The sequence below is a fragment of the Protopterus annectens genome, chromosome 9.part0 (genome assembly GCF_019279795.1).
Source record: "Protopterus annectens isolate FY-2018-M chromosome 9.part0, PAN1.0, whole genome shotgun sequence".
Taxonomy (NCBI): Eukaryota; Metazoa; Chordata; order Ceratodontiformes; family Protopteridae; genus Protopterus; species Protopterus annectens.
Genome location: NC_056743.1, coordinates 685,566,486 through 685,584,982, shown reverse-complemented (window position 1 = coordinate 685,584,982; position 18,497 = coordinate 685,566,486). Strand labels below are relative to the sequence as shown.

The 18,497-nt window shown below is 45.6% G+C and overlaps 1 protein-coding gene across 1 annotated transcript in view; it reads left to right on the top strand.

Moving 5' to 3' along the window:
- Positions 1-18,497, top strand: part of MDC1 (mediator of DNA damage checkpoint 1) — a 1,303,504-nt gene that overhangs the window by 1,017,594 nt on the left and 267,413 nt on the right. The window contains exon 13 of the mRNA XM_044083294.1: positions 15,174-15,356. Coding sequence (XP_043939229.1) covers positions 15,174-15,356 — 183 coding nt within the window. The remainder of the gene's footprint in view (positions 1-15,173; positions 15,357-18,497) is intronic.

Below are 18,497 nucleotides of genomic sequence, written 5' to 3'. Positions count from 1 at the left end.
TCTGCTGGTGTCCCCTTTCTCTAGCTATGACAGGAACTATCCAGCTAAAACTTCCTTTGTCAGAAGGACTTCTTCAGCGTCACGCCCTTCCTCCTCTATGCCTCATAGGGGATCCAGGAGACTGCCTTACTCTAGACCCCCAACTCTCAGCCCCCAGCCAAGCAGCCCTTTCCAGACATAGGGAGCCCCATTTCAACACGACTGTCTTGCTCAACTGGTTCTGTCCGCCCACCTTACCCACTGCCTCCCCTTCTGGAAAACCATCACCTCAGATCTTTGGGATGTCCTATTTCACTGTTGCAGTATTCACTAGTGGGTTTACCCTACTTCCCATCAGCTTGTTCGGCCAGGTTTCTAAAGCTTTTTCAGTCCCTGTTGATGCGTCGGACGTCTGACATGTAGGCTGGTATGTGGTCCATAAACGTAACTTCTGCGCACACCAGTTCTCAGAACTTTTCAGCCGCCAGCTGTACGCCAGGTGTTACTGCCACTCTTGGGCATCTGATCAGTCTCACATTAACATAAGTAACCCCGTTGGGGATTTTCTTCAGTTCTTTGTAATTTGTCTGTTAATGTCCGGTAAGAGCAAGTGCAACTGTGGTCACCAGATTCCCCACAAAGGCTCCCACGACCAGTGTATCTTTTGTTTGGGTAGGGTTCACGATTATAAACTGCACCATTTGTAAATCGTTTGTCCCAAAGACCCACAGTCACAGACTCGAGGCCCTCCACCTGTATCTCGAAAACCAGTGTCTTAGATCGCTCTCTGTATGGAAGCAGCTACCGACGCACTATATCCGAACCACTTAGAAAGAGGGTTAAGCCTATGAGGCCATCCACTTCCACCGCACCTCCCCCTGCCGATTCCTGGCCTGTAGCCACCGTTAGCTTGGCCGAGGAACTGGCATCCACCACACCGGATAAAGCAGGTACCTACCAGGAGGCCACAAAATCCAGAGCTGACAAGTCCGGGGAGTATATCTGGACTGCGGGGGGAACCAGATTCAGAGGTGGGCGCATCCGAGCAGGCCTCTGCCGATCCTATTTCCTGAAGGCTGACCAGTTAGGCCTGCAAAGAAAAAACAAAAGATGAAGCATGTTGCTTCAACCCCTGAGGCATTGCCAGACTGGCAGGCTTTCAGTCAGAGTCTTTACAACACCTTCCTGGCCCTTAGGCTTCTGTCTGACCTCCCTCATGCTGCTCCACCTCTTCTGAGTCCCAGGACTATTCTGCCAAAGGACTACCCTTAGCCATCCTTCTGAGGAAGAAATGTCTGACTCCTCAGAGGACTCGTCCTATTCTTCACAAATATCTTCCCCTCTGGGGTATGGAACCCCAGAAGAAGCATCTGCTGAGCCTGACTCTCCTGTGAAAGACCTTACCTTTGGGGACACTGTTAATCTTATGAGGGAACATTTCAAATGTGACTGCTCAGACATGTCTGAGCAACAGACAAGTTTCTATGATTTGATTCAGATGGAATCTCCTTACCCGGCTCCTATTCTTCCTATCTAGCCTGCCTTCTTGGATGCTTTTGCAGCAGCATGTTTAAACCCTGGCTCCTAGCCACTTGCCCCTATACAGGCAGACCGATTGTATAGAGTACCTGATGCAGACAAATTTCTTTTCAAATGCCCTCCAGCTGACTCAGCAACCATTTCCATTGCCACTGACAGGGCTACCAAACTTCTCCCCACTACCCACTGTGCTGCCTGCTGATAGATAGCAAGGCCATGGAGAGGTGGGGGAATAGGATATACACTTCAGCTACTCTATCCTTTAGGGCTACAAATAACCAGTCACACATGGCCAAGTACTCCTTGGCATTACTGGACAAAGCTGCTAAGGATCTTAATGAGATCCCTGAATGCTCTGCAAAGGCATGCTTCCTTGCTTGGGCTCATTTCCCAAGTCAATAAGCATTCCCTAAGGTGTGCATATGATGCAGCAGAGGCCTCTGCCGGGTCAGCTGCATCTGCCTCTGCCTCTGTATTGAAGAGATGCTCCTGGCTGTGTCTCCAGCTTTTACCAGATGACATTACGGCCAGACACTTGGATGCTCCTTTGGACCACACTGCCCTTTTTGGCTCCAAGGTTGCTGATCTCTTTAAGTCACTTCAGCAAAAAGGGAAAGAGCTCCAGGATCTAAAGCATGTCCTGGTCTCTCCAATCCCAAAATTTCAAAGAAACTGACCAGCCAAGACGCAGTTTATCAGGAAGACTTCTAGGCACTCTGCCCCCCTCCAGATCTAGAAGACCACACAGGAGGCAGACTACTCAGCCTAGGACACCTCAAGCTTGCGCTCAGAGGCCACCCTTTCCAGGAAGGACAGGCAGCATCTGATTGCCTACCTCCTTTTCTACCTCCCCTATACCTTTATCCTCCCGACTCTCTCACTGCCTCCCTGCATGGGCCATAGTGACATCTGACAAATGGGTTTTGTTTGTACTGGAGGGTTACTTCATGACCTGAATGCCCCCCCCCCCCCAAAAAAAAACCTTCCTATCCTGCTACCTCCAACCTCTCAATGATCCTTCCTTCCCGAGGTGCCATACAACCTACAGCCTCCAAGGAACTGTAGAAGTCCCCCCCCCTACTCTTTCCCCTCATCCTTCCCCAGGCCTTCATGGTGACACTGGACAGCAACGATGCCTACCTACATATTCCAATAAAACCATCCCCCAGAAAATTCCTCAGATTCAAAGCAGGCTCCTTGCATTTTCAGTATTGTGCCTTGCCCTTTGGACTTTACACAGCTCCAAGGGTATTTACAAAATGCCTAGCCCCAGTCATTGCTTACTGCAGAACAAGAGGTATGGAAATTTTCCCATACCCAAATCCACTCTTCTTTTCTTGATGTACTGGAAAATATTAGGGTTCAACCAAACACCCTAATAATGGGCGACTTCAACTACCCCACCATTAAATGGGAAAATGTACCAACTCCTTAGCTCAATGCTTTCTGGAATTCTTAAACTCCAATGCCCTGGATCATCTTATCCACACCCCCACTAGGGGCAGCAATATCCTAGGCCTAGACATTACCAACATGAGTGACTGGTGTTCCACACCTGAAGTCACCTCCTCGTTGGTCCGATCCGACCATAAGCTAATCACCCCTGATAGCCACATCCTGCCCCCACCCCACCCCACCCCCATTAAGGAAACAACGGTAAAAAATTTCTCCAAAGCCAACTTCATGCTTAAGACAGAAGTGGTGAACTTCGACACCCATGCAGATGGACAATACAGTTACAACTGCTGAATCCTACACACATGCACTCTATAAGCACTTACACAGGTGTATGGATTGTGCTATCCCAAACAGAACTAAGACGATATCCTCCAAAAGGAAGCCAAGCTGGTGGTCCCCTGCCATAAACTTTACAACAGAAGGAAGAAACTGTTGCAAAAGTGTAAAATCCCATGAGTGGAAGTGCTCCCTGGTCAGTAAGAAGCTGAGATCCCTTATAAGATCCTCCAAAGCTAACTTTGAAAACAAAATCGCCACTAATTCTAAGGACAACCACAAAGCATTCTATAGCTATGTCAAGAATTTCAATGGCAACACCCAGATGTGCTCTGAGTTGCAGCACAAAGGCATGAAAATTGCGGAACCAACTGATATTGCCAACATCCTGGCAGATAAAGTCAGTGCTAAATTTAACCCCACCCCCTAAAGGGCCCATATCTATACAGGAAGAATGGAGAGTCCCTGTAATCACAACTACGTAGGTAAAAGCTGCACTCTAAAGCCACAAACACAGCATCCATGGGACTGGACAACATCCCAGGCTGCGTTTTACACGAACTTCAGAATAAACTGGCTCCCCACTTAAGCACCATGTTCAATAAGGTCCTCGCATCAGGCTTTGTGCCCACTGAATGGCGCACAGCAACAGTTATCCCACTTCACAAAGGGGGAGCCACCACTGATCCCGGGAACTGTCGACCTATTAGCCTGATGAGCCTGGTCTGCAAGGCCATGGAACATATTATCATGGAACTCGTAAACAGACATTGGTAACCTCCAAATTCTGGATTCCACCCAGTTCGGGTTTGTGAAAGGCATATCATACCTCCTGAACCTGATTGACGACTTTGAGGCAGTCACCAAAGCCGTAGATGAGGGTAAGGTGGTTCACACAGCCTATCTTGACCTCGCCGAGGCTTTCAACACCATCCTTCATTCTGGAATTATAGCTAAACTAGGTATAAATCCCTACGTCACAAGATGGGTTGCCAACTGGCTCACTGACGGAACACACACTGTAAAAGTTGCAGACTCCAAATCTGACCTCAAAGCAGTGACAAATGGAGTACCACAGGGTTCCATCCTGGGACCTTTTCTGTTTGGTATCTACTTCCCTGAAGTACAGGCTAACACAGAAGGCCTCTGGCTAACGAAGTTTGCAGATGACTGCAAACTAAGAGCCATAGTCAAGTCCCCAAATGATATGGACATCCTACAGAAGGGCCTCGCTGAGACAGATGCCTAGTGTCAGAGCCATGGCCTCAAGCTCAATGCCAAAACGCGCAGTGTCATCCCCTTTGGTAAAAACTCTGTACCCATGAGCTATCACATAGGCAGCAATCTACTTAACACTGAATGTGTAAGACCTTGGGACCCAGGTGGGCAGTAGTCTCTCTTGATAGTCACATTGCCACAGTAGTCAAAGTCCTTCTACGTGGCACACCATCATAAAAGGGTTTTCATCCAGGAAAAGTGGTCATTGTTCCCCTCTACTCAACACTCATTAGACCCATGATGGAGTACAACGCCCCTTTTGGAATGTACCTCACAAGACATCTGCAGCAGCTGGAAAGGCCACAGAATTATCTCACAAAGAGGATTACTGACCTCAAACAAATGCCCTACACTGACCGCCTCAAAAAAACTCCGTCTTTACTCTGTAGCATGTCGCCTACTCCGAGGTGACCTCTGCCTAACATATAAAGCTATGTCAAACTCAGAGCTGTTGGACATGCTACACCTAAAGAAATCCCAATCCCTCCGAGCTACATGCTCTAGGGCCCTAAACCTTGTCACCACAATAAACAGGACATGCTGAAGGGATAGATTCCTGTCCCAGAGACTTCCCATACTCTGGAACAGCCTACCCATCTGTCAAGCAAAGTTCTTCATTAGCACTCTTCAAGAAAAATCTTGAGTGGATGGGAAATACACCCCGGGGATCACTTCTGTGTCTCTGCTAGACAGTGGCACAGGAAAATAACTTTCTTGGGCAGCGTAAGCCAGGGAACCTTGTTGGCTAGGCTTGCGTAGGCCCTTGGTCCGATAGCCTAGTACCTACCTATGAACCTAGACGATCTGCAAATCCAAGCAGCAGACAGACACACCCTTCTTGCCCACACAAAGGGCCTTGTGCTCCTGTTGCAGTCCTTAGGATTCCTCAAAAACTTCCCCAAATCCAATCTAAATCCAACACAAGACATTGTTTTCCTGGGATGCAGAATCAGGTTAGACCTCAAGATGGCCTTCCTACCTCAGGAAAAAGTACTTTCCCTGACCCCAACTCCTTCAATCTGCTCTCCTTACACCCACCCTGACGACGAAGGAATTTCTCAAACTTCTCTGCCACATGGCTGTCGCATTTCCCATGCTGCCACTGGCAAGATTACACAGGAGAAAGATGCAATGGTAACTTCGCTCAGTATGGATCCAGCATTCTCACCCCCTAGAGTTCAGAATCCCACTTCTACCCTCCCCTCCACCAAGAGCTAAACTGGTGGCGTGCCCAGGTGACTCTAAACCCAGGGTCTCCCTGTACAATTGCCACCCCCCCACCCCCGATCATACACACAGACACCTGAGATCTGGGCTGGGGAGCAATATTAGACACGAGGAAAATACAAGGTTTGTGGAAAAACACAAAACAGTGGCATATTAGCATCAAAAAAATGTCAGCCATACTTCTGGCCCTGCAGGCCTTTCTACCTTTCCTCAGACAGGGCATTCTGAAGGTCTTCACAGACAACACCACAGTGATGTGGTACTTGACCAAGCAAGGAAGGACCAAGACCTACCGCCTATGCAGACTGGCCCTTCAAATATGGGATCTAACAGGCTCCGAGGGCATCACCTTACACGCAGCCTACATCCCCACCCAACTACATTGCCAGGCAGAATCAAGTAGAACCTCATCAGGCATTCAAGAATGGATGCTGTCAAGGGAGAGGTATTCCTACAGTTGATCCACAGGTGGGGTATTTCACAAATAGACCTGTTCGCCGCCTCCACAAGCAGGCAACTACAGAGCTACTGCTCCAGAACTTAACACCTTTCCCCCTTCCCTCTGATAGTCCTACTGAAAATTCAGCAGGACTCACCAAAAATCTTGACACCCTATTGGCCAAGGCAACACTGGTTCCCCCCTACTTCATCTAGCAAAGGCAATCACCACAAGTTAACCACCCTCAGAGGATTTAGTCACACAGCACCAGGGAACACAGATTCACCCGCAGTGGAGATCCCTACACCTCTCCCTGTGGCTATTAGCATTCTGATTTCCTTCAGGCACCTATACAACAAGAACGTGCTCTGTCTTACAGGAGGCCAAGAAACCTAACACAAGGAAATCCTCTCTCTCTAAATGGAGAGAGTTTTCTCTCTGGTGTCAGAAAAGACAGCCGCTGGACAGTGACCTGCCTTTAATTCTCTCTCAACCTGTGTGAATTGCTAAAGACAGGATTGTCTTACTCCTCCTTAAAGGCGCATTAGTCGGCCATTTCTGTCTGCCTGCCTATGGAGCCCCCATTTGCTTCCAGACTGCCAGCCAAACGAAACCAGCTCCTCTTCCCTGGGATCTTTATGTGCTGGAAAACCTCTCTGCCACCATTTGAACCACCTGGTAAGGCAGAAAACAGTACTGCTAGTAGCTTTAACATCAGCCAGGAGGGTCTCAAAGCTCCAAGCCCTCATATCTACCCCACCCTTCCTAGTTTTCCATATAGACAGGATCACCCTCAGGATTAATCCTTCCTTCACCCCCAAGGTGGTTAGACCTTTCCCTTAACCAGGCTATTCACCTGCCCACCTTTCCTAACCCTCAGGGAGACAGAGTCCTTCACTCCCTGGATGTACACGGGTAACTCTGTTTCTACTTGCATAAGACCAAACCAATATGCAAATCAGACCAGCTGTTGGTTTCCTTCCACCCCGGGGCTCTGGGGAAAACTGTAGGGAAGCAAACCATTTTCTCTTGGATTGCTAGGGGAGTCATTTTTGTTAATCTCACCATGGAAAGACTAATGGGCAATGTCAGAGCCCATTCCGCAAGGGCCATGGCTTCCACTGGAGCCTTTTTTTAAAGTCTAGACACTAACTCCATTCTGGAAGCAGCTGCTTGGTCATCTATGCACACCTTCACTAGACACCACAAGCTGGACCACATCTCCAGGACCAGAGCAGGATTTGCCAGGGCTATCCTGCATGTGTTCCTGGAATCCTCATCCAGACCACCACCCAGCCAACAGTGAGCTTTTGTACTCGCCCACTAGTGAATACTGCAACATTAGAGTAGAAGGACATAGGAAAGTTGTGTAAAATCTTATTATGACCATAGATGTCCTTCTCTTCCTTGTTGCAGTATTCCTTCCCTCCATCCCCCTGCTCTCCTTGGCTCTACTTAGGCTATGCTGTCAGACTGGCTCCGTCTGTGGCTTCTTGGTTCTGGGGACTGGTTGCACGTAGACGTCACTTTTATGGACCACATACCAGCATACCCGTCAGATGTCCGGCGCACCACCAGGGACTGAAAAAGCTTTGGAAACCTGGCCCAAACAAATTGATGGGAAGAAGGGTAAACCCACTAGTGAATACTGCAACATGGAAGAGAAGAACATCTATGGTTATGGTAAGATTTTACACAACTTTCATTTTTCCATCATCCAAAAAGGATATTTTCTATCCTGGAAGGAAAAAACAAAACAAAAAGCATTCCTTTTACTCCAAGAAATCATCTTAATCCATTTTCTCTCATATTGAAAGAGCTCCTTGATGACTCTAGGAACTATAGAACCAGTTCCCTCAGGACAGGAAGGAGAGGGCTTCTATTCCCATCTATTCTTAGTCCCAAAAAGGATAGACCTTGGAGGCCAATCCTGGATTTATCCTATCTGAACCTGTTCCTAAAGGTTCCCTCCTTCAGGATGCTCTCCCTTCAAACTCTACCACTCATTCCACCCCAAGCCTTCATGGTCACTCTGGACCTAAAGGATGCTTACCTGCAGATTCCTTCCAGGCCCTCCCACAGGACGTTTTTGTGCTTCACAGGCCACTCTTTGAACTTTCAGTTTACAATCTTGCCCTTTGACTTGTCTACGGTTCCCAGAGTACTTGCAAAGTGCTTGGTCCCAGCCATTGTGTATTGCAGAACCAAGGGAGTCCAAATCTACCCTTACCTGGACGATATTCTCATTCTGGCAGAGTCAGAGTCCACCCTACAAACGTGTCTCACTTTCACCATGACTCTCCTTCGCAACTTGGGCTTCACCGTCAACCTACAGAAATACTTTTCTTCCTCAGCAGGACAAAGTTTACCTAGGCTGCAAGATCAGAACAGACTTGATGTGATCCTTTCTCCCACTGGACAAAGTGCAGTCTCTCTCCAACCATTTTCAAAGCGTACTTTCAGAATCTCATTTCTCTGCAAGACAATTTTTGCAAGTCCTAGGTTTCATGGCAGCTACTATTTCCATGCTGCCATTAGCGAGGATGCACATGAGAAAATTCCAGTGGTACCTAAACAATATGTGTGGTCTCAGAGCCAACATCCACTAGACACACTTATTCCTCTTCTGCCCTGCTTATAAACAGAACTGAAGAAGTGGATTCAGCAAATCATACAGAACCAGGGTGTTCCTCTTCAAACCCCCCCCCCTCCAATCAATGCGCACAGATGCATCAGACCTAGGGGGGGGGGGCAACATTAAAGGACTTCAAGGTACAACAGCATTTGACCCGTGCCCTGCAAAAGCAGCACACTAGTGTCGGAGAAATTACTGCAGTCTTGCTGGCTGTAAAAGCTTTCCTTCCCATCTTGCAGCCAGGGCTACTCCACATTGTGACAGACACAGCTGTCATGTGGTACCTCAACAAACAAGGAGAGACAAAGGCATACCAGTTATGCCAGATAACGATACAAATCTGGGATCTTGTAGCCAATCACAACCTTTTTCTGCAGGCCTCTTACAATTCCCTCTCAGGAAGACAAGCGGTCTTGCTTAGGCAATCCTCTCAACAGCACGAATGGATGTTGCACAAGGAAAGTTTCAGACATTGTCCACCAGTAGTGGGGCACACCTCAAGTGGATCTGTTTGCCTCCACCAGAGCTGACAACTAAACAAGTTCTGCACCAGGGATCGCACTCCACTAGCCTGGAGGGTGAATGCACTAGCCTGGAGGGTGAATGCCTTCAGCTTTCCATGGAAGGGAATGTTCCTATACGTCTTTCTTCCCTTCCCTCAAATACAAAAGGTCCTACTGAAGATGGACCAACCAAATATCTTGCTGGTAACTCCCTATTGCCCAAGACAGCACTGGTTCCCTCCTTCACTCCCTAGTCAAGGGCAGTCACCACAAGTTGCTCCACAAGGTGGACCTACTCACACAACAAAAATGATCTCTCATTCACTCCCAGCTGGATTTGCTGTATCTAACTCTTTGGGTGATCAACTTCTGATCCCTTTCAGGCATTACTCAGTGGACGTGCTCAGTCCTGAGAGAGCCCAGGAAACCAACTATTAGGAAAAAATGTTTGTCTAAATGGCAGAGATTCTCAAAATGGTTTTCCCTTAAGGACGGGGACTATTTTCAGGTGGATCCCTCACTTGTCCTTAGCTTTATATGCTTGCTCATTAAGGAAGGACTAGCATATTCTTCAGTGAAAGTCAACCTTTCTGCCGTTTCAGCCTGCTTGCCTTTACAGCCACCACTGCTTTCCAGAGTGGATGGTAAATGTTTGCTGAGAGGGGTCTTGCATATCAGACCACCAAGAAAGCCCATCCCTCCTCCCTGGGATCTCAATTTCGTGCTGGAAAAACTCACCTTGCCTTCTTTTGAGCCAGCCAGCACAGCTTCTCTTCAAATGTGCACAAAGAAAACCATTGTTTTAGTGGCCATTGTCTCCACTAGAAGATTGTCTGAACTATAGGCCCTCATGGCCTGTCCTCCTTAAACCACTTTCCACAATGACAGAGTGACCTTGCGCACAAACCCTTCTTTCACACCCAAAGTGTTGAACGAACTATCCTTAAACCAGCCATTCACTTCCTACCCTCTTCCCCTCTCCACCTAATACTGCAGAGAGGATCCTTCATTCCCCCAGATGTGCACAGACAACTGAGATTCTACTTGGACAAAACTAAGCCCTTCAGAATATCTGACCAACTCTTCATCTCCTTCCACCCCAGGGCTCTGGGTAAGGCAGTCTCCAAACAAACCATTTCCGGTTGGATCAGGAAATCCATTCTCTCCTGCTGCTCACATCATGTCACACAATTGCCTCAAGGGGTAAGGGCTCATTCCACTAGAGGCATAGCTACCTCCAAAGCTTTTCTTAGAGGGCTGGACACTGCCTCCATCATGGAAGCAGCTACCTGGTCTACAGTTCACACTTTCACAAAACACTACAAGACAGACTTGGTCTCCAAGGCCAGAGCAGGATTTGCCAGGACAATCCTGCAGGGATTCTTGGAATACTGTACCTTTGACCCTTCCCTTCACTCCTAAGCTGTGGTACTCTCCCACAATATGAATACTGCAGCATAGGAATAGAAGGGCATAGAATAGTTGTGTAAAATCCTATCATAATCATAGATGTCCTTCTCTTACATGTTGTAGTCCCACCCTCCAAACTCACTTTTTTCTATCTCTGTTGGATGGTTTGTCTTGATCTCTGTATCCACTCTCTACAGGCTAATCTGTACAGCCCTTCAGGGTCATTTGCTCCTTAGCCTCAACTTATTTTGTACACCTTATCCTGGGCTTCAAGTTCTGAGGTCTGTGTGTGCAGACGTCATATTTATGGTCCCTGGTTTATTGCCCTGCGTGTGATGTCCCACGCATCTACAGCAGCCAGGCTTAAGTTTTTCTATAGTAGCCAACGTCTGGTCGCCTGAGGTGGAAAATCCCACAGTATGAATACTGCAACATAGAAAAGGACATCTATGGTTATGGTAAGATTTTACACAACTATTCTTTGCCAACCCAGTGGTCCTATCTAGAACTGCCAATGTCTCGCAAGATTCTTAGTAGAGTTATGCAAAAAAAAATCTTCAGTGATGGCTTCATTCCAATCAAGTCGCTCTAAGTCATTCATTGGTACCCAGTCATCCCCAAGCCAGTGACTACAGATGTCCTCTACAGATGGGGTGGGGGGGCAGCATTATCTGGGAAGGACAGTCCAAAGCACTTGTTTCACTTTCGAGACCCATCTGCACATAAATATTTTAGAGATGAGAGCAGTGCTCCCAGCCTTGCAAACCTTCGAAGACTCCTGTGAGCAATAGCAGTAGTCAGACAACATGTCAGTAGTCTGGAACATCAACAAGAAAGGAGGAACCAGATCTGCCTTCTTTGTCAGGAAGTGCTCAGATTTTGGCAGTGGGGCGATTTCATCCAACCACTTTCTTATACCAGTGCACATTCCTGGGTAAATCCAATGTCATACTGGAAGCTCAGCAGGGCAATTTTGATGCCTCAACGAGTGGTCTCTCAAACAGGAAATTGCAGAAAAGATATTCTAGAGTTAAGGCCTGCCTTGCTGCGACCTGTTTGCCTCCCTTATAAACATCAAGTGCAGCAGCTACTTTGCCTTAGGAAGGCACAGAGAAATGCAGCTGTTCACGATTGACCCCCATGACTACTTTACGCCTTCCTTCCAACACCCCTGATTTCCAAATTTTTACAGAAAGCAACCTTGTTGAGAAAAGTCACCGCTATTACTCCTTATTGTCCCCAGCAAATCTGGTTTCCCTTTCTGTGGCCTCACCTGGAAGAACCATGGATCCTGGACCCAGTTCCAGACCTCTCGCATCCACAGAAAATGGTTCATCGTGATTTGCAGAATCTCAAACTGATGGCATGGCTGCTCCAATTCCAATAGTAGCCAGGCATCCCCTTCTCTCATCCCCAACTAGACTTATTTTGCTTTCCTTACATAATAGCTCCACAGGTAGACTTTATAGAAACAAATGCAAAAGATTTGGTATGTGTGCTAAAGAAAATAATGTTGACCCCTTTATGGCTCCCTTTAATTTTATTTTGGATTTTTTGGCTAAGCTTTTTAATGAAGGGGGTGGAGCAGTAAGTGTAAAGGCTCAGTTGGCTGCTGTTTCTGATTTTCATCTAGGGGAAAGTGGCTCTCTAGTTATGTCACACAAACTTTGTAAGACCTTTTTGGAGGGAACTCTGATAAGACCACCTTATAAACTCCATCTCCTCCTTGAGATTTAAATTTTGGACTGTCCCCATATCCATTCTCCTTTTGAACCTGCAGCAAATTGTGATTTGAAGTTTTTGTCATGGGAAAACCCTTTTTCTGGTGGCTATTACTTCAGCAAGGAGAGTTTCTGAATTACAGGCCTTATCTGCTAATTTTCATTTGTGGTTTTATAAGGACAGTCTCTCTTCATACTCATCCTTCTTAAAGTAGTTTCAGACTAGAACATAAACCAGTCGATTAAACTACCGGTATTTTTCCCAAATTTCCAAAATAAAAGGGAGTGTGTTACATTTATTGGATGTTCGCAGACAGGCACATTTCTATTTACACAGGACTAAGGAATTTAGAAAGACAAAATTGTTATCCTTTTCTGAAATAAAAGACTACCAGTATCCAAAGCTACCTTATCTAAATGGCTTTCAAACTACATCTCTTATTTACACTTGCCAGAATAAACATATTCATTAACCGGTGAGAGCCCATTTTACTAGAGCTGTTGCTGCTTCCTCATTGTGTTTAGCTTAGCTTCCTATGGACAGTATTTGTGCAGCAGGCACATCATCGACCCCCGCAATACTTTTATTACTAGTTACAAACTAGATTTGGCTTCCAGGAGTAGCTTCCTTTGGGTCTATGGTTCTAAGGAAAATTCATTCCTTGAGCCACCCAGGATTTCAGGTTGCTAGGGACACTGTCCCATGAGTGAGAATAAAGGCAAGATTGACAACATCACATGAAGTTATGTATTTACCATAACGTTCCATGTGTGTTCATCTTCGCCTTTATTCTCAAAACCCTCCCACCAACCTCCTTCCTAGTCTCTTAGGCGATAGGTAATAAAAGAACCGTTCTTTTCATGGAGTCATCGGCTTCAGAAAATGACACGTGTTAAATAGTTTACTATTGTGCCTTGATTTCTGTTAGAACGTCTATGGACGTTTGGCAAACAAGATCTGAAGTAAGGGAGAGGTGCATTTTGGTAAGGGTGCCTGAGAGCTTAGTAGAAGGCAGTGTGTATTTGTATAAGGCCAAGATGGATCCGAGGGATCAGATCTGACCCATGACTAAGAATAAAGGTGAAGATGGGCAACACATGGAACGTTATGTTAAGTACATAACTTTTCTTTGGTCATCCAGTGTAAACACTGATTTGGCTTTCTAAACTTACTGCAGAAGTGGACACTGTGGAAAATGGGGATAGTACTAGCATTAAACCTAATTACATTTTCTTCCTGGAGTAAGCCACCCTTTGCTTCAAGCAAATTAGTCTTTGCTGGAACAGGCATTTTTCGGTCCAGTTCGTTAATTGAGTCTACTCCTAACCCCCTTCCCCTACTAACCACTTGAGTGGTAATGTTGTAAGACTTCTAGTGTAAATAACACTGTGTACAATGATCCTTTTTACACCATGTTGAGATTCCTTTGAAGTGGATTAGGTTAACTGTATAAATATTTGCTGTATGAAAATAAACTGTTCAGTCACAGTAGAATATGCATTCAGGACCTCTGTTAGGTCATTAGGATATTTTCTGTGGGTGCTTTAGAATGGATAAAAAACTACAAACTTTCAGTATGTATGTGTAGTTTCCTTTCTGTCCTTTGCAAGGAAACAGATTCCAGTTTCTCAGCTCTACAGGTACTGCTTTGAAAGATTTACATTGTAAGGATCATTGTACTTCTGATGTCTTCTAATGTGTCCCTACACTTTTCCAAATATTTCAGTGCCACATTGGATACTTAACTCTGCACGAGTTCAGCTTCCACCACTACTTCTGTTTCGCTAGCCTGCCTTGTTATGGACTGATTCTAGCATTCCTGTTTGCCTGTTCGTTAATCCTGCTTTTCAACCTATTATTCTTTGGTGCATGTCTTTCACAGTGATTTCTTTCACTTTCTGCAGATACAGTTCTCGTCCCTACATATCTCTTGTTTTTCATTCTGTTTGCATACAGGTATCACCGTATCCTAGTTTTTATAAATTATGTTTATGCACAAATTTTAGTCTTCTAGTATGGCATACAACCATCTTAATTTTACTTTTCACTTCATTGTTCTGTTGAGAATTCACTGTAGTTGGTCTGGCATAAACATGTAATCCTCCTGTATGTTAGCATTTACTGACATAACCCTATATAGAACACCAATTCCTGATGGTGTGATACTGACAAGTGAAGTGGTTTTCATTGACACTTTCATAAACTTTGTAGATTCTGTGTTTAAAAAAAAAAAAAAAACGAATTTTGGAAATCTTGGTTTCCAGGCCTTGCAGGGAACTGACACACCTACTTTTTAGGTGACAGTAAACCACATTCTGGATATGAAAGTTAAGCAAGAAATGCAAATAAAGTATTGTCACGCTTACTGACAGCATAGCATGTTTGAGACCACTTTTGAGTCCGCAAAGTCTGTATGCATTTTGTAATGAATTATAGCTGCATGTTTTTGTAACTTAATCAAATCACTGAGTGTCTAACCGCAAGCTGCTCTGTTTTGGTTGAATTTCAGAAAGTAAGTTAGAAATGCTTGCTGACTGATAGATGACTTTTGATAAATTGAGGTGGACAGTCCTTGCAATTGGAGCACCAAATAAGATGTAGTGAATCTACTTCCATCTTGCTAATATATTTTTTTTTAATCTGAAAGAACTTCACATTAAGGGTAATGGTGGTAAAGTATTTATAGTACACATTTTTATCTGTGCAGATTATGTTCACTGGTGTGGTCTTTGAAGATGGTGAACGGGTGATCCAGAGGCTTGGGGGGGAGATGGCTGAGTCAGTCCACAACTGCACCCATGTGATCACCGACCGTGTGCGACGAACAGTGAAATTTCTTTGTGCTGTGGCCAAGGGAATTCCCATCGTGACCTTGGATTGGCTCAAGAAGGTACAGGGCTTTATTAGGGTCCCACATTTCATACTGCTGTTTTCCTTGTAGGATTGATAGCAAGGACCCTTTTTAAGTTCTCATGTGGAAGAGGCTTGCCGTTATCAAGTTTTAGGGTTACTTTGCTTTGGTTGTGGTGGGCAGATAATTTCAGTAATTGCTTGTGTTGCTTTGTCTGATAGCATTAACCCATTAGTTTGCTGTGTGCACTACAACTGTAAGGGGGGGAAAGGACCACAGATCATTTGGCACATTGTGTAGAAGAAAGGAAGTAGTGCCTTTTTACAGCAGAACTATTTGGTTCATTTGCTAAAAAATATTTTAACTGTCTCGAGCCCCTTAAGCCCTATCCATTGTCCTGTCGTCCTCCTCTTCCACCGCAACCAGAGCTTTGTACGAGTCCTGGTCTGTTGTATATGTATTTGAAGATCCCCACATATGCACAGTCAAACCCTGCTACCAACAGTATTCTAGTATCTGTCTTTTTTTGATAGGTCACCCTTGTACCCGTCCTCTTAAAGAATTCATGAAGTCTGTCTTCATTCTCCACATTTCTTGAAATGCTGCGCATCTTGGTGTACTTTGTAAAGCTGAACTGAAAAGGGCAGGGTTATGGAAGGAGAGACTAGCCTGTGAAGAGGTATAAACTTGAAAATTCATGATTATAGGTTGTGCTGTACATTGACCCCTTAATTGGCGGCATCTTTTTTTTTTTTTACCATAATCCAGATTCTTAGGTCCTTGAGACAAGGGTTTTGGTGTCCATTGCCGTGATCACATCAAGAAAATGGTGCATTCGCTTTTTTTGGGGGGGGGGGGGTCTTGGTGGATCATATTACCAGGCATAATACAACAGTGTAAGGGCAATAATTTTTTACAGTTACCCTTGTATTTCAGTCTTTGTATCTGCTCTTTTTCTTAGGCAAACTTTAACACTGGCCAGTTTATTAATCTGACCTTTTTTGGGTTGAGTTTGAGATCTTCCCAAAGTGTCAGTTTTGTGTTTATTTTGATTAATGGCATGTCTGTTAGTCACTATGGCTTCCCCTTTGCATGGATGCTTTGACTCCTGTTGTTGACATATGAGTTGTGGCAGTGTTAAGAGGAGTTGAATATGTGTGCGGTGTTGCACAAACTCTTGTTGCAGATAATGTACGTCTGTGGTGGTAGAATGAGAGTTGATTATATATTGCCTTGTTTTTGAACACATGATGATGATTTTATCAGCACTTGCAAATTGTGGGTAATTCACGTATGTAGTTTGAGGACTGCATAGCAGAATATGGAAACAGCTGTCTGGAGTAGAACTTGACATTCTGATTTTTGGGAAAATTGGGGTGACACTGCATTCTTCAAGTTTTACAGCATACTGCATGTGGTGATGTGCTTTTTTCTCCATTAGGTGCCATACTTGTATTAGGTTCATAGGTTCATACTAGGCTATCTGCCCAAGGGCATTTATAAGCCTAGCCCAGAGTTTTGTGGCTTTCGCCACCCCTTTAGTTTGAAGAAAACTATGCCCATTATTTTGCTGTGCCTCTGTCAAGCAGTGACACTGAGGTAATCCCTGGGGTATATCTGCGATCTCCCATCCATTGGTCAAGATTTCTCTTGAACAAGGCCAGCGAGGTGCTCTGCCTCACATGTACCGGGATTTTGTTCCACAGCATAAGGAGTCTCTGGGTGATGAATCTGTCCCTCCAGCACGTCCTGTTAATAACCGTGTCAAGGTTTAAGTCTCCCACCCTTGTAGTTCTGAGGGATCTAGATTTTTTGAGGTGAAGCATGTTCATCAATTCTGGATTTGACATGGCCTTGTATGTCAGGCACAGGTCACCTCTGAGCAATCGGTAAGCGACTGAATAGAGCTGCAGTCCTTTCAGTCAGGCAGCATAAGACATATTTTTGAGACCCTTTATCCTTTTGGTGAGGAACTTTTGGGCCTTTCCAGCTGCTGCAGGTGTCTGATCAGATACATTCCGAATGGGGCATTGTACTCAATCATTGGTCTGAGTGATGAGTACAGGGGGACGATGACCTCCCTTGATCTAGATGTGAATCCCTTCATGATCAGGTGGGCAATGTAGAAGGTCTTCCTAACTACTTCAGCAACGTGAGTGTCAAACGAAAGGTTACTGTCAACCTGGGTCCCTAGATCCCTGATCACTTCTTCTGTGCTCAGTGGATTGCCACCTATATGGTAGCTAGGGGTAACCTTGTTTTTCCCGAAGGGTATGACTATGCATTTCTTGGTGTTTAACTTTAGGCCATGGCTCTGGCACCAGTTATCCATTTCTGTGAGACCCTTCTGAAGGATATCTGTGTCAGATGTGTTTTCGACTATGGCGCCCAGTTTGCAGTCATCTGCGAACTTTGTCAGCCATAACCCTCCTGTATTTGCTTGTACTTCAGAAAAGTAGATGCCGAACAAGAGTGGGCCCAGGACTGAGCCCTGTGGGACACCACTTGTGACAGGTTTTGAGTCTGACATGGCGCCAGCAACTCTGACCCTGTGGGTTCTGTCACTTAGCCAGTTTGCAGCCCATCTTGTGATGTATGGGTTTACATTTAAGCTGATGAGTTTTTCAATGATACCTGAGTGGGGTATTGTGTCGAAAGCCTTTGCCAGGTCGAGGTAGGCTGTATGGACTGCCTTTCCCTCATCAATGGCCTTGGTGACTGTTTCGACAAAGTCAATCAAGTTTAATAGGCATAATCTGCCTTTGACAAAGCCAAACTGGGTTGGATCCAAAGTCTGCAAGTTTCCTATGTCTTTATTTATGAGTTCCATTATGATCCTCTCCATGGCTTTGCAGATAAGGCTTGTCAAGCTGATGGGACGGTAATTTCCAGGGTCAGTGGAGGCACCGCCTTTGTGAAGTGGGACCACAGTTGCCGTGCGCCACTCCTTGTGTACGTATCCTGAGGTGAGGTTAAGATTAAACAGCTGTCCTAACTGCGGGTTTAATTCCTCGTTGAGTTCGTGGAGCACACAGCCGGGGACACCATCCGGTCCCATGGATGCTGTGTTTTTCGCCTTGGAGAGAGCAGTTCTCACCTGGGCGTTAGAGATGTTTAGGGGGGCTACAATCCTCTGGTATAGATATCTCTCCTTTTGGGGGGCAGGGGGGGGAGAAGTTT